The sequence below is a fragment of the Mixophyes fleayi genome, chromosome 4 (assembly GCF_038048845.1).
Source record: "Mixophyes fleayi isolate aMixFle1 chromosome 4, aMixFle1.hap1, whole genome shotgun sequence".
In the NCBI taxonomy this organism is placed as follows: Eukaryota; Metazoa; Chordata; class Amphibia; order Anura; family Limnodynastidae; genus Mixophyes; species Mixophyes fleayi.
This window is the reverse complement of record NC_134405.1, coordinates 336,953,029-336,967,312: the sequence shown is the minus strand read 5'-3', so window position 1 is coordinate 336,967,312 and position 14,284 is coordinate 336,953,029. Positions and strand designations below refer to the sequence as shown.

General features: G+C 43.4%; 1 protein-coding gene across 2 annotated transcripts; it reads right to left on the bottom strand.

Annotated features, from left to right (window-relative positions):
* Window positions 1-2,747: 2,747 nt before the first annotated feature.
* Window positions 2,748-12,369, bottom strand: ERGIC2 (ERGIC and golgi 2). 2 transcript variants are annotated; one of them, XM_075210546.1, is made up of 14 exons: window positions 12,252-12,366; window positions 9,829-9,975; window positions 9,037-9,145; window positions 8,671-8,717; window positions 8,514-8,584; window positions 6,794-6,834; window positions 6,603-6,704; window positions 6,163-6,258; window positions 5,208-5,263; window positions 4,978-5,076; window positions 4,572-4,669; window positions 4,318-4,480; window positions 4,156-4,235; window positions 3,098-3,207 (listed from the first exon to the last, which is right to left on the bottom strand). In XM_075210546.1, exons 2-14 carry the CDS (start codon window positions 9,932-9,934, stop codon window positions 3,142-3,144), a joined length of 1,134 nt encoding a protein of 377 aa, XP_075066647.1. In that variant the 5' UTR covers window positions 9,935-9,975; window positions 12,252-12,366; the 3' UTR covers window positions 3,098-3,141. The 2 variants fall into 2 exon arrangements, with proteins under 2 accessions (XP_075066646.1, XP_075066647.1); XM_075210545.1 differs by lacking the exon at window positions 4,156-4,235 and having other exon boundaries at window positions 2,748-3,207; window positions 12,252-12,369.
* Between the last annotated feature and the right edge of the window lie 1,915 nt (window positions 12,370-14,284).

Below are 14,284 nucleotides of genomic sequence, written 5' to 3'. Positions count from 1 at the left end.
TATCCAACAATTAAAAAAAGGTAGGGATTACTACAGATGTGGGTTTGATGTCTGTGTGTAATCAGTCTGGAAGGGGTCCCTGCAGAGACGCATTTTCCCCATTCAACAGAACGAGTTCTGCTCATGACTGTGGTGTTATGTACAAGGGATTGCGATTGGTATAATCACGTTGCTACATTGTATGAAATCTACTATTCATTACCCTCCCTATAGAGTTCAGCAGTCATCTGTACCTGAATACCTTTACATGTAGATATGGATGCGGGGTATTTTCCTTCTGCAATTCAGCTCTTGCTCATCAGACCTGACTTTGGTTTAGACGTACTGTATCTGTAGCCCTCTACCAGTGGAGTGACAAACCGTGGGTCACCTATCGGAATTTTTTTTAACGGATGTGTCTCGCTGCAGGTAACGGTTTCATTTAATGAATTAATGTGCAAATTCTGCACACACATAAGAGGCCAAATCAGATACCAGCTGGCCATTCGGCCCCTGTCAGTGCGGTTTGATGATGACCAAAAGCACGGAGATAATGACCATCTACAATCATCTTCTGATCACACGTATAAACAGGCCCAATGGTGAGACTATCTCAAGACAATCATTACTGGGAATCGCAATGCTTTTTGGACCACATGTAATTTCCAATGAGAACGTACATTATAGAGTGCGATAACAGGGCACACGTCCTACAGAGCACAGATGTGTGATGACTGTCAGAGCATGCTGCAACTTGTAGTTCAACAACAGCAGGCTACCCCCTATACTGAGACTTTTTTTTGGGGGGGGGGGGGATTTGAACCTCCTCCGTTCTTACACATTACTGCTGCAATCAAAAACAAACTTGTACTTTATGGAAACTTCTGGGACATCACAGAATAAGGAACAGGCTTCCGCTTTAACCTGAAAAATCACTTTTTTATGAAAGAAACACGTTACATTCCACACTGTAACAGGTGAGACACAGACCAAGGGGTATATTTACTAAACTGCGGGTTTGAAAAGGTGTTGATGCTGCCTATAGCAACCAATCAGATCCTAGCTGTCATTTTGTATAATGTACTAAAGAAATAACAAGAATCTGATTGGTTGCAGTTTAGGTGTAACACTTTGGGGGTATATTTACTAAAGTATTTGTCAGATCTGTGACCTCACTAACGAAACAATGGCTGCCTGTGCGACCAATTAGTAATACCTGAACTGTAATGTACTTTGCACGTAGATGCTCCCAGGAGTGAGAGTACCTTCACTTTATTATGTAAAAGAATTCCAGAGTATAGTGGGAATCATATATTCACCAATTAAAGGGGATACATCGAAAACTTGGGAAAAAAAATAAATCCATAGGGGGGTATTCAATTGTTAGCGAGATCGCTGAAATACTCGCGCTCCAAAAATATTACCGTTAATACGGTAAAATTGCGCGTAAATACCGTTAATACGGTAATTTACTCGCTGGATTTCAGCTCAGCGAGATAGTACCGTATTAACGGTAATATTTTTGGAGCGCCAGTATTTCAGCGATCTCGCTAACAATTGAATACCCCCCATATAGTCTCAAAATCTGTTCTTTCTTAATAAATTGTTATTCCCAGGTTCGGATTATGCCCTGATCAAAAGTTTTCACTGGAAATGTCATGAAGACATTGTATAATTTTCTTGATGGTTTGACCACTGGGGGGCGCTACATAATGATTTAAACTGACCTCAGCATAAGAAAAATGCAATGGTCTATATTCTAAACAGAGTCACTCACAGCAACACACACACAAAGGTCTGAGTCTGGAAGAGGACAGGTTATATTGCAGATGGTTGTGGAGGGGGACAGCGCCACCTCCTGTAATAAGACATTATTAGTCTACTAAATGTTTCTTTGCTGGGGAAAACTTTAAAAATATAGGGGTCATATTTTCTTAATCAATTCTATAAATTGAAATATATAGTTTAATTATACTTTATATAGTGTAATTCTTGCTCTAAAATTATTTAATATTTTATCCAGACTTTGCACTGAAAACTTGGGAGAAACAAGGGATGGCATTTTTTTTATTTGTATTAATTACTATGGAGTAATCGTCTGCAGCCTCCACTTTTATAGTATACTCCTCAGTACGGCAGATGAGTAGAAACCAGCAACCATGGGCTTCGATTAAGGTGCGTCTGACACCTATTGCAGTAACTTCTACAGATCCTGCTCACCCAGGATGTCCTCAGTTTTGAAGTTGGTGGATAAAGAAAAACCTACAGCCAATCAAAGCACAGGGCTGGTTACAGTTGTACAGTAGATGAGGGCAGTGACCTGTCCTGTGATTGGGTGAGGACAGGACTGCATGTGACATGATGTGAGGAGGGGAATGGAGGCAGCAGGGAGCCACAGACTGAGAGTTATATAGTGAAAGGAGCAGGGTCCCCCAGCAGCACAGAGTATATCAGGAGATAAGTGATGTGTTAGTGAGGACAGGGCTGCATGCGACAGGGGCAGTGACATGATGTGAAGAGGGGAATGGAGACAGCAGGAAGCCACAGACTGAGAGTTATATAGTGTAAGGAGCAGGGTCCCCCAGCAGCACAGAGTATATCAGGAGATGAGTGATGTGTTAGTGAGGACAGGGCTGCATGTGACAGGGGCAGTGACATGATGTGAGGAGGGGAATGGAGGCAGCAGGAAGCCACAGTCAGAGTTTGGATGCTCTGGGACATGTATAAAAACTGATGCAAAAAAAAAAAAGTGGTGTTACCCGTAGGAATCAGAGTTCCATATTTTTTTTAGTTCGGTCTAAAGTTCTAATAGTGTACGACAGGTAACACCACCTTTTTTGTTTGCACCAGTTGTAGCCTTCAGCAGCTCTGTGTGGCCCCCGCGGTGACTAAACACCGTAATAAAGGTCCAGCATATACAGCGCTCACCTCACCCCGTAACACGGACATACAAAGCGATAACCGCTCTGATCAGCGGAGACAGATGAATTCTGCTTTTCGAGCTGCAAAGTAAAAGTTTCCTGTTTTTGGGCGACCTCTCCCTGGTCCCATCCAGTCTGATCCGACGTCCTTTGTCAACCGCCACAAGCAGCACTGAAAACTCACATGGGGACGAAAGTGTAAAACACCAGATATGTTTATTGTAATAAAAGTTCTGATCGCTCAAAGTGGGTCCGGGGGGGCGGTCTCTGCGCAGTGGTTGGAGGAGATATTGTGTTCGCGGTTGTCCTGGAAGACAGAAATGAGGAGCGGAACGTTGGCTACTTCAGGACCGGAAAATTTTGTGAACGAATTAAATGTCTATTTTTTTCAGTTTATTCACATAAATTTTACATTGTTTTGGGGACAGATGGGATGTCATTTGATAACATATTGGAATAAATAACGTCTCTCTTTAGTGTATGGATAAATATTGTAAAGACAATAAAACACTTTGCGGAGAATACTTGCACTCAGAACAACCCGGGAAAATTACCACAAACGTCACCAGCTCTTTCTCTAGTGTTTGGTAGAATTTTTGGTCAGTTTGCATTATTTTCAATTCGCTTTTATTTTTTTGTGGGGACCAGATCCATGCCCCCCATTACCCCACAGTGCATCGCTGCAGCAACAGTGATCTATTACCACCCATTTATTAACGATTCAGGTTGGAGGAAGCGGTTTGTAACAGGTTCTCAAACCTAACCCCAACGCGGATCCAGGTCCGTTCAACGTGGGCGCTATGTAAGTAGTGATCCGGTGCCCGTAGATGTTCCCACAGACACCCTGATGCCAGCGCTGGAAGGAGAGAGGCTCCTGATCTGCCGCCATCATTAAATGTCGCTTATACACAGCCGCTAAGTCTGCGCTGCCATTTATATATCACTGGCAGATGGTCGTAATTTACACCAATACACTCACAATCAATGAAAAATGTAAAGAGGTAAAGATGACAAGTATGAGGAATAAAAGGACAGCGAGATGGGCACCAGGTCTAACGGGACATGGATTCCAGAAATGACATCACACTACTAGGGTACGTACGTACAAGCTGTGATTACTGTAAATATAACCTAATAAAAGAAACATTACAGACAGATATAGTAAACAAACGATGGCGTACATCTTTAAACCAACATTATAAGCCGATCCCAAACACCCTGGTTTCCCAAGAGGAATCACAAGACACAAACTCACTTCCAGGCGACTGTAAACTCCGAGTCTGAAACGGCAGCAAACAAGATCCACGAAGAACTCGGCTAGTCCGTGTATCATGCCTACGGCGACAAGACAACACGTTCGTAAACTTGGCTTCTGCCCACGCGTGCGCAGCAGTGTACCGCCAGGCCGCGGACTCACCCGTGGTGGTGAAGATTCCTCCCACGATGCCACACAGCCGTACAAGAAACTTCCACAGGGGCATGTGGTCCTCCGTGACCGTCACCATCAACGAACTGATGTCATACTTCATAAATATCCCCGACACGCCGTGACTGCCGGTAGCGTGATTTATGGCACGCTCCTGTACAGGGGATAATGAGACAGAGTAAGGAGAGTGAAATCGGCCGGTCACTGGTACACACAGAGAGGTCGCACACCGATCCCACGCTCACCCTTTCGGTCACGGAGAACTGGTGCGTGTCTCCGTACACTTTGTGCGTGTTCAGTTTGGTCGGCACGATGGTGATAAAATACTGGTACATCTGATTACCTGCCGAAAGGTAGAAGATGTCAGAGTTAATGAGCCGGTCAAAAAAGTGGGCAGGGGAAAAAATGGCTCCCTGTGGAGACGAGAATGCAAAAAAATGGGTACGAGAAATGGCGGACAGGCTTTCATGCAACATTGGCAAGGAGTAGCTATCAACTGGCAAGACAAGCAGCAGCATGCAAAACAATGCTATCGATGGTATCTGATGGAAAAATAAAACCAAAAGCCACTTGAATCGAGAGTAATTAGCAGTCTGTGAGAGTGGAGGGTCTTAAGGGACAAGCTGCCTGCGAGAATGGAGAGACTCTTACTTTCAAGAGCTATTTTCTCGGTTCCGTCTAGCGGGTTGATGATCCCAGGCATGAGTTCTCCGAAAGACAAGTGGTCGATACGGTGAGAGAAGTTGTAACCTACAATAGTAATAAATGGAAAAGTGACTGTGGACTCTAGTCATTCACCTTACAGTGAGCAGAGCATTGGTTACCTGTTGTAACGCATAAGGATCAGAGCAATGACAAATCATTCATGATCTTATACTCACTGTCGTGGCTCACAAGAGCCGCCAAATGTGCGTGGCCCCTTGGATGTGGAATTGCTCTGAAAAACATATAAACGTACACACAATTACTTAAGCAAAAACAGAATAAGAAGTGGAAAAAACAAAAACATTCAAGTCTTGTACAACCAAGTTTCAAAATCCCAAGTGTGGTCTGCTGGCGGGCACCCTGCCACGTCTACAGAACTTTTGTCGAGTTCCAGGTTCAGGGTTTTTTTGTTAGTTAAAAAGTTTGAAGTTTCCAGGCAAGATTTTGCTTTTTTAAATATTGCCAATGCGATCTAGACATGGACTGAAGTTCACAATTTCAAATTCAGAGCCTACAAGGAGAATCTGTCGTCTTTCAGTAGAACTACTTTCTTGTACTATAAAAGCCATCTCTGACCGAAATCTGGCAACTAAAGATCTGAAGTCACCAGTACTCGAATATTCAGTTTAGTGGTTTTAGGCTTCATTTGTTATTTCTTCATAAACTGTTCCGCTTAGTTCCTTTTTCACATCTTACAAAGAAGGAACTCCTTTATCCCCAAAACCTTAGTTCACCTACAGAAATCCAGCTAATTTTTTTTTGGGATGTCTATTCCTGGAGAAAGTTCGACAACCAGCGGAGATCTGAGTACCCTACACTTCCAAAAACCTGCGGGGAGGAAGGTTAGACCCTGAAATAGAATATTTCACTGGACATTTTATTTCAAGGTTCAGCCGAGTCTTTCATTACCACAATGAAATTAGTGTTAGAGTATTTTATATATATATGCAAGGACTACAGACAGCGAGAATCCCCAATAAACGCTTGTCCCGTGCCCAGTCAATGACTGTAGAGATCACTCTCTGAGTCACTGTTACATGGGGTCCACGGACCACCCCAACACAGAAACGGTTTTATATTCTGCTTCATCATGAAGAACATTGATCAGACGCCCCTGAGAGAAGGACATACTTGCCCACAGTGATGTGGAAGTTCCCGGCAACTTTATTGATATCGAGATGGCCGTGGATCCGGCAGGAGCTGGGCGGATCAGACGGGGGAACCTCCCTGCAAGACACACAAGGCAATTAGACAATTTACACAGGTTGCCCCCTACATCATCTCATCCTATGCCGCCCCGTCTGCTCTGCATCGTATCTCTAGGCCCAATGGTTAACACCACACCCATTAACAAGGCCACACCCCAGTTGGTTGTATCGTACGAGGATTATCACACATGTAACGTATACAATGGCTCTATGGGCAAACTAACCAGATGTTGCTATAGAAGCTAGATATAGTCCTGCAACATGAATATTATTATACAATTGTCTCTGACCTTACATGAAGACACAGGGATTATAACACAGGGCAGCGTGCCCTTAGGGATAGTGATAAACGCAGGACCTCACCTAGGAGGTAGGGCAGTGACTGAACTCCTCATAGCGCTTTTAAACAGGAGATCCTGTAGAGACATCTCCTCCTGCAGCCTATTCTGGATCCGCTGTAACATCCTGCAAACGAAGAGGAACAATAATGTGAGACGTCCTAGAGGATCCCCTCCCACCGTTTAGCTGCTGGTCTCTGTGTCCCATTATCTCACCTTTGCCACTGTCTTTGTTGGGGGGACAGATCAAAGACCACCTGTGGAAATACAAGGCACAGTCAGTGTATTCACTATCAATGCACAGGACACCCCCCTCTCTCTGCACCCCCCCCCCCCCTACACGTCAGCCCCCAAAGTATCTCAGTTTTCCCAGCACAGTCCCTCTTTTTTTCTCTTCCCTCTGCCCAAATCTTAACCTGGTAATACTCATAATCCCACCATGTAAACTACTAATGAAGTTGGAATAGGATCAGAAACCTGTTATCTTATTTGGGACCTACAGGGAAAAATAGGGTGCGATTCATGTCCACAGCACACATGGGGGTGTCCCTGTTTTTCCATTTTAATATGATGTGAGCCCTACGAGTACATCAGCCGCTGACTAATCCCAGGTCCCTCGCTAGAGCGGACCACCTGCCACCCCCCCCCCCCCATCCACTCGGCCAATGCTGTACTTTAAGACAAGGTCAGGTTTCCTGTGGAACTACAATTCCCAGCATGCCCAAAACGGTTCCTCAACATATGGAAACCCTTTGTTTGCATAAACCAAGAGGAGACAAACTATGTGAGGAAAATGTAATCTCCGTTTCTAGGGGAATTTCAATTGTATGGTTTTTGTTTCCTTGGTTTTAGTAAGTTCTTGCCAACAACTCTGTAATCATAACACGTACAGGATCCTCCACCCATATGGCCTTACTCTAGTCTCCAACATATCAATATACCATTGCCTTTTCCTTCACCCATAAACCCCCAGCAGAACTTGTGTCCTGTTTGTCATCAACCCCCTTGTTTCTAGGTGTCCGACTGGTATAAACAATCACATTTATATTATTGCACAGTCAATCTCTATTTGTAAACTGCTACAATGTTGATGCTGTCATCTTCCTAATCGCATAAAATGCCACCAGCATTGGACAGCCTGATTTATACAGATACTTCATCATCATCATCAATTTATTTATATAGCGCCACTGATTCCGCAGCGATGTACAGAGAACTCACTCACATCAGTCCCTGAACCATTGGAGCTTACAGTCTAAATTTGCTAACACACACACAGAGAGAGACTAGGGTCAATTTTGATAGCAACCAATTAACCTGCTAGTGTGTTTTTTGGAATGTGGGAGGAAACGGGAGCACCCGGAGGAAACCCATGCAAACATGGGGGTAACATACAAACTCCACACAAATAAGGCCATGATCCTTGTGATATAGGACTGATGCTTATTCCAGGGAGACAAGTCCACTTTGGAAGGGGGTTTACAACACTCGCTTATCAGTTTGTACGCGTCCTACTGCAACTTTTACTTAACACACCATCCTTCTTTCCCAGATTCCTTGTATGTTGTTAGGTTATATCTTTAGATCATTGGGCACAGAGATTTACATTCATGCATTGTCCTGTAATGCAGGAAATATAAATCTATATATTTAGTATTAAAAAAAGCATAATGCTATGTACAAGCCAATAAAAAGGACCTCAATATGTAAAAACCCTTCTAAATTTTAGTGCGACCACTACCTCTCCCAACTCTGATCACATAAACAAGTTACTTGCTGCTGTGGTGTTCCGGCACCACCTTCAGTGGTTTGCAATAATGCTGCAAATAGGAATGTGATCCTTCTAAACCACTCAGATACAAGCTTGGTGCAGACTAACGACAGAACAATTCGCCGGTCGACACAGAAAAACAAGATTGCATATTGCTGGTCTCACCGGCTCGTACACGAGTCCTTCGGACGAGGTCACCATAGTTTCGGCCAGATCCAGAACATCGGCACCAACATCTAGAGAGCGCAGAAACCGTGTGAGCACCATGCAAAAGAGAACACAGAACAACAGCGCCACCTACTGTGGAAAACAAGACACTTACATTGACATCTCATGGCCACCGTGATGTCGATGTTAAGCCGCAATTTACTGCAAGATAAAAAATAAATAAATAAACAACATATGTGACATATCCATGTTCTGTGAGAGGTACTGGTGACCACAACTCCTCAATACCCACTGAAAAGAACAGAAAGGGTGAGCTACAAGCGGCAAACGTACATATAAAGTTAGGAACGCACCAGAGGTCAATGGTTCCTAGAGAATATTGGTGATATTGATTTTGATATTGATAGTGATAGTGATTTATATAATTAAGTATCATACCAGCCATCCCTTGTATATAAATGTACTAGGTTACTGGAGGGGAAGCACTTAAACAGATGTGCACAGTCGAGATTATAGTAACCTGGTGAAATCTTTGTCCACTTCATAATCGTATCTCATCCACGTGTCACGGTAAACCAGGAACTCCAAGACCGTGAGCACCGCCATGACGGAGAACGCCAGCAGGGAGACTGGAGAGAGAAACATGAGTGCGATTACAAACAGGGCCGAGATTCAACATTCTCCTGAAATAATTGCACATTTGAAGACAATGTCAGCACTGGTGAAAACAAAAGTGTCAGTGACTATTAGTAGCAGTTTGAGGGTGGGTATGATCACACCGTAGAACTGCAATGTGATAGTCATCCTCAGAGGCATCTTCTTCCCCATTAAAACATTTTAGTTATTAAAAAAAATATTGCATGCACACAAGTGAGAAATGTTTGCACCAAACAGACGTCAGACCACCACTGAGCATGGAATGACTGGAAATGTCTATCCTCATCCTCACTGTGTGCGATGATTTGATAAAGGATTGAATAGTAGAGATTGACGAGTTTCATTAACATCTGACTTGCCGACATGGGCAATTCCATAATTATTACTATGTTTATTTAGATAGCGCCAATCATATTACGCAGCGTTGTACAAAGGATACGCAGTCACTTACATCAGTCCTGCCCCATTGCAGCTTACAAGCTAAATTCCCTAACACTCACATACACACACAAGCACACATTAAGGTCCACTTTTTAATTAACCTATCAGTAGGTTTTGAACTGTGGGAGGTAACTCACAGAAATATGGGGAGTACAGACAAACATTACACAGATTGGAGACATCCGAAACCCAACGCATCCACCCCGGTACTCACCGGTCCCCCGGCTCGCCGACGTTTCAACATAGCTCTCGGGTACCTTGGGGAAAGCGTCCAGCTCTTTCACCATGCTCAGCGTCTTCTTGCGGTTCAGACGCCTCATGTTAAATGGATGTCAGGTGACGCTGACCACCAGAGGGGGATCTATGACACAAAGTAACAGAAAATCTCAACATTCCATTCACAATAAAGAGGATGACACTGGCAAGACATCATGTGACTTTCATTTACCCCCACCCCCCACCCCCCACCCCCACCAATCTGCAGCTCAGACTTAGTCCTCACACCCCAATGACGTGTGTATGTCAGACACCAATCAAACTGATCCGTTTCACCCAGGATACGTGTCTCTGCTTTTCTGACTGATTTAACCCGAGCTAAGTTCACTGGAGTAGAAGTTGGTTTTTATATCAAATTAATTAATTATACCCAGGTAACTTCAGTCTAAGTCGGTGCCAAGTTCAGGAGCAGACAAATGTCTCCCGGATAATGTCAGGTTGACATCTCTGAATTATAAGTAGGGAGTAATCTACACAACATGTAATCCTTAGTAGATGGCTTACTCTACTGACACTGTGTGCCCATATAAGCTTACATGACTTTATATTACATATGTATGTGTATGCACGGCCTGTGTATGTTGGTAGGTCAGCTTCCAGTGTGCAAAAAATATATATACTAATAATTCCCATAGCGGGCATCAGGTAACTAAATAAAGCATATACAGACAGGGTGTATCAGGGGACCATGCAAAACAGACCCAAATGTTTGTGTAACGAATATCAGAGGGCAATGTATATGTAAGAAAGGACATGTTTGTGTATTGTATAAAGGCAAGGGGACATGTACAGTAAGTATGGGAAGGGAGAGTCTGTGTATAACATGGAGGCTGGGGGCCAAGCGTGCATGTATATATGTATATATTTAAATGCACAGTCTGGAGGTAGGAGGCATGCAGTCTGTATATTATATATGGAGGTAGGAGGCATGCAGTCTGTATATTATATATGGAGGTGAGAGGCATGCAGTCTGTATATTATATATGGAGGTGAGAGGCATGCAGTCTGTATATTATATATGGAGGTAGGAGGCATGCAGTCTGTATATTATATATGGAGGCGAGAGGCATGCAGTCTGTATATTATATATGGAGGCGAGAGGCATGCAGTCTGTATATTATATATGGAGGTGGGAGGCATGCAGTCTGTATATTATATATGGAGGTGGGAGGCATGCAGTCTGTATATTATATATGGAGGTGGGAGGCATGCAGTCTGTATATTATATATGGAGGTGGGAGGCATGCAGTCTGTATATTATATATGGAGGTGGGAGGCATGCAGTCTGTATATTATATATGGAGGTGAGAGGCATGCAGTCTGTATATTATATATGGAGGTAGGAGGCATGCAGGTAGGAGGCATGCAGGCCGTATATTATATATGGAGGTAGGAGGCATGCAGGCCGTATATTATATATGGAGGTAGGAGGCATGCAGGCCGTATATTATATATGGAGGTGGGAGGCATGCAGGCCGTATATTATATATGGAGGTGGGAGGCATGCAGGCCGTATATTATATATGGAGGTGGGAGGCATGCAGGCCGTATATTATATATGGAGGTGGGAGGAATGCAGGCCGTATATTATATAAGGAGGTGGGAGGCATGCAGGACGTATATTATATATGGAGGTAGGAGGAATGCAGTCTGTATATTATATATGGAGGTAGGAGGCATGCAGGCCGTATATTATATATGGAGGTGGGAGGCATGCAGGCCGTATATTATATATGGAGGTGGGAGGCATGCAGGCCGTATATTATATATGGAGGTGGGAGGCATGCAGGCCGTATATTATATATGGAGGTGGGAGGAATGCAGGCCGTATATTATATAAGGAGGTGGGAGGCATGCAGGACGTATATTATATATGGAGGTAGGAGGAATGCAGTCTGTATATTATATATGGAGGTAGGAGGGATGCAGGCCGTATATTATATATGGAGGTGGGAGGCATGCAGTCTGTATATTATATATGGAGGTGGGAGGCATGCAGTCTGTATATTATATAAGGAGGTGGGAGGAATGCAGTCTGTATATTATATATGGAGGTGGGAGGCATGCAGTCTGTATATTATATAAGGAGGTGGGAGGCATGCAGTCTGTATATTATATATGGAGGTGGGAGGCATGCAGTCTGTATATTATATATGGAGGTGGGAGGCATGCAGTCTGTATATTAAATATGGAGGTGGGAGGCATGCAGTCTGTATATTATATATGGAGGTGGGAGGCACGCATGTATATTATATATGGAGGTGTATAACTATCCTGTATATATGGAGGTGGGAGGCACGCATGTATATTATAGGGGGCGGTATAAGTAGCCTGTATATATATATGCAGACGGACACCTACCGGTTCCTGTGCTCGGGGTCTCCCCCTAGGTGACAGAGAAGCTGGCAGTCGGATCAGAGACCATAGCTTGAACGAATAGATCGGAGTCACTTCCGGCCCCGTCAGCACTGTGCTCTGGATACAGAATATGCTGCACTGTCCTCAGTGACGGAGACATTTCAATAGCGCCAGCTGTGTGCAGAGGGATGAGGTATGGTCTTCAAGAAAATGGCCGCCGTCAATATTCCCAGGTAGTGCTCTAGTGCTTGGAATTAGCAGGTGCGGTCGGGAGGATTAGTCACATGGTATACTGCAGACGCCATGATTAATGAGGGCAAGTCATTCAGCATGTTCTGCGGTGATTTTTTTTGACGCTCAGTTGCCCATTTTACCTAGTTATAAATAAATATTAATGGGCTCTTGTTTTCTTGTTCCGTTGCTTATGTTGTAATATATATATATATATATATATATATATATATATATATATATTATACTTTTTATATTATAGCTCTATGTGATGCATGTATTGCAGTTCAGCCCAAAAATATATGTTTATTGTAATGTCAAGACTGATCTCCACGTAAAACAGACATACTAGAAATACATTACACATATTGGGGGGAATTCAATTTCCCCCATGGTACCGCCGCGTTAATTGTATTACTGTTATTACGGTAATATTAACCCGACTCGGAGCTGCGAGCAAAAAGCCAACGATAAAACTACCGTAATGGTATTTGTGCGCACTATTACCGTAATAGTACGGTAATAGTGCGCAGGCCACGTTACTTTTTCAAGTAACGCGTCCAATTGAATTCCCCCCCATTGTCCAATATATTACACAATTAGTATTGCCACCTGGCTATAGGAATTTTATTTTTCAGAAATAACCCCACACAGGGACACAGGTTAGATCCTGAGCCTTGGAGGGCTGGCAGATATTAGCCCAGGGGACAAGACTTAATCCAGCAGCCTATTAGGAACTTTTGAAACAAAAACAAATGCAGGTGGCTCAGCTCAGAGTTGCCCACTATGGGACTGTCCCTGGAAGGCACATGGGCCCCAGCCTCATCCTGAGCACTGTTCCTGGTAAATTGCACTGAATACCTCTCCAATAATTTCTCATCTGCTCCAGGTTTGCACAGAGGGGTTAGACTGGCCACCAGCAGCTGGAAGTTCAGGTTGCTGGGAGGTTAAGAAGAGTTGCGTCTTTCCTTCTCCAATACCTGATTGCCAGTAGTTAGTTCTCTCTTCTATGCTTCCTCTACAGGAAGCATTGAACAACTGGGCACCCTGTGACATCACAAAGTAGTGTAAGGGGTTAATTTTAGGAGGGGCTGACTGCTACTCCATCTCTGGAGGTGGGGGAAGCCAATTAGTATTCATTGGAATAGCCCAGACGTTTTGTCTGCATCCCAGCAGGAGGTTTCTGTTGAAGCACAGCACAGCTTATCTCCACTTCCCCCTCCAAACACCTGATGCAGGACCCACCAATGTTTCAAGAGAGAGAGAACCAGGGATTTGCCAAGGGAGGGGAAACACTGTGGAAATTTGTCCCTAGATTGAAGGAGCCACTCCAGGGGGGAAGGTGAAGTTCGTTCTGGGATTTCATTCATGGAAGGTAAAAGGTCTGGTTTTTGCGTTGTCATTCTCTATCAGAATCTACATATGCAGCTGACTTTTGCCTTACCAATTTTGTCACCACCAATGTTTTTTCTGAAGAGTTGACATGCCTACTCAGGAACACTTTAGTTCTCCCTTTAGCTAAGTTAATTTCTCACAACTTACTTTAATAAGTTATCATAAACCAAATGATCTCCACTGACCTAGAGTTATCATAAACCAAATGATCTCCTATGTTTCAGCTATGTAGTGTAATACCAAGCTAAGTCTGACACGTGAATTTAAAAAAGAACACAGAGACATGAACTTATTAAGTGTAAGTTAATATGGAAAATAAATCCACAATGTTTAAGATGAAAAACAATAAGCAAAAATAACATGTAAAGTTTATATACCATAATTTCTTATAAAAGAAAAGGGAGAAAACA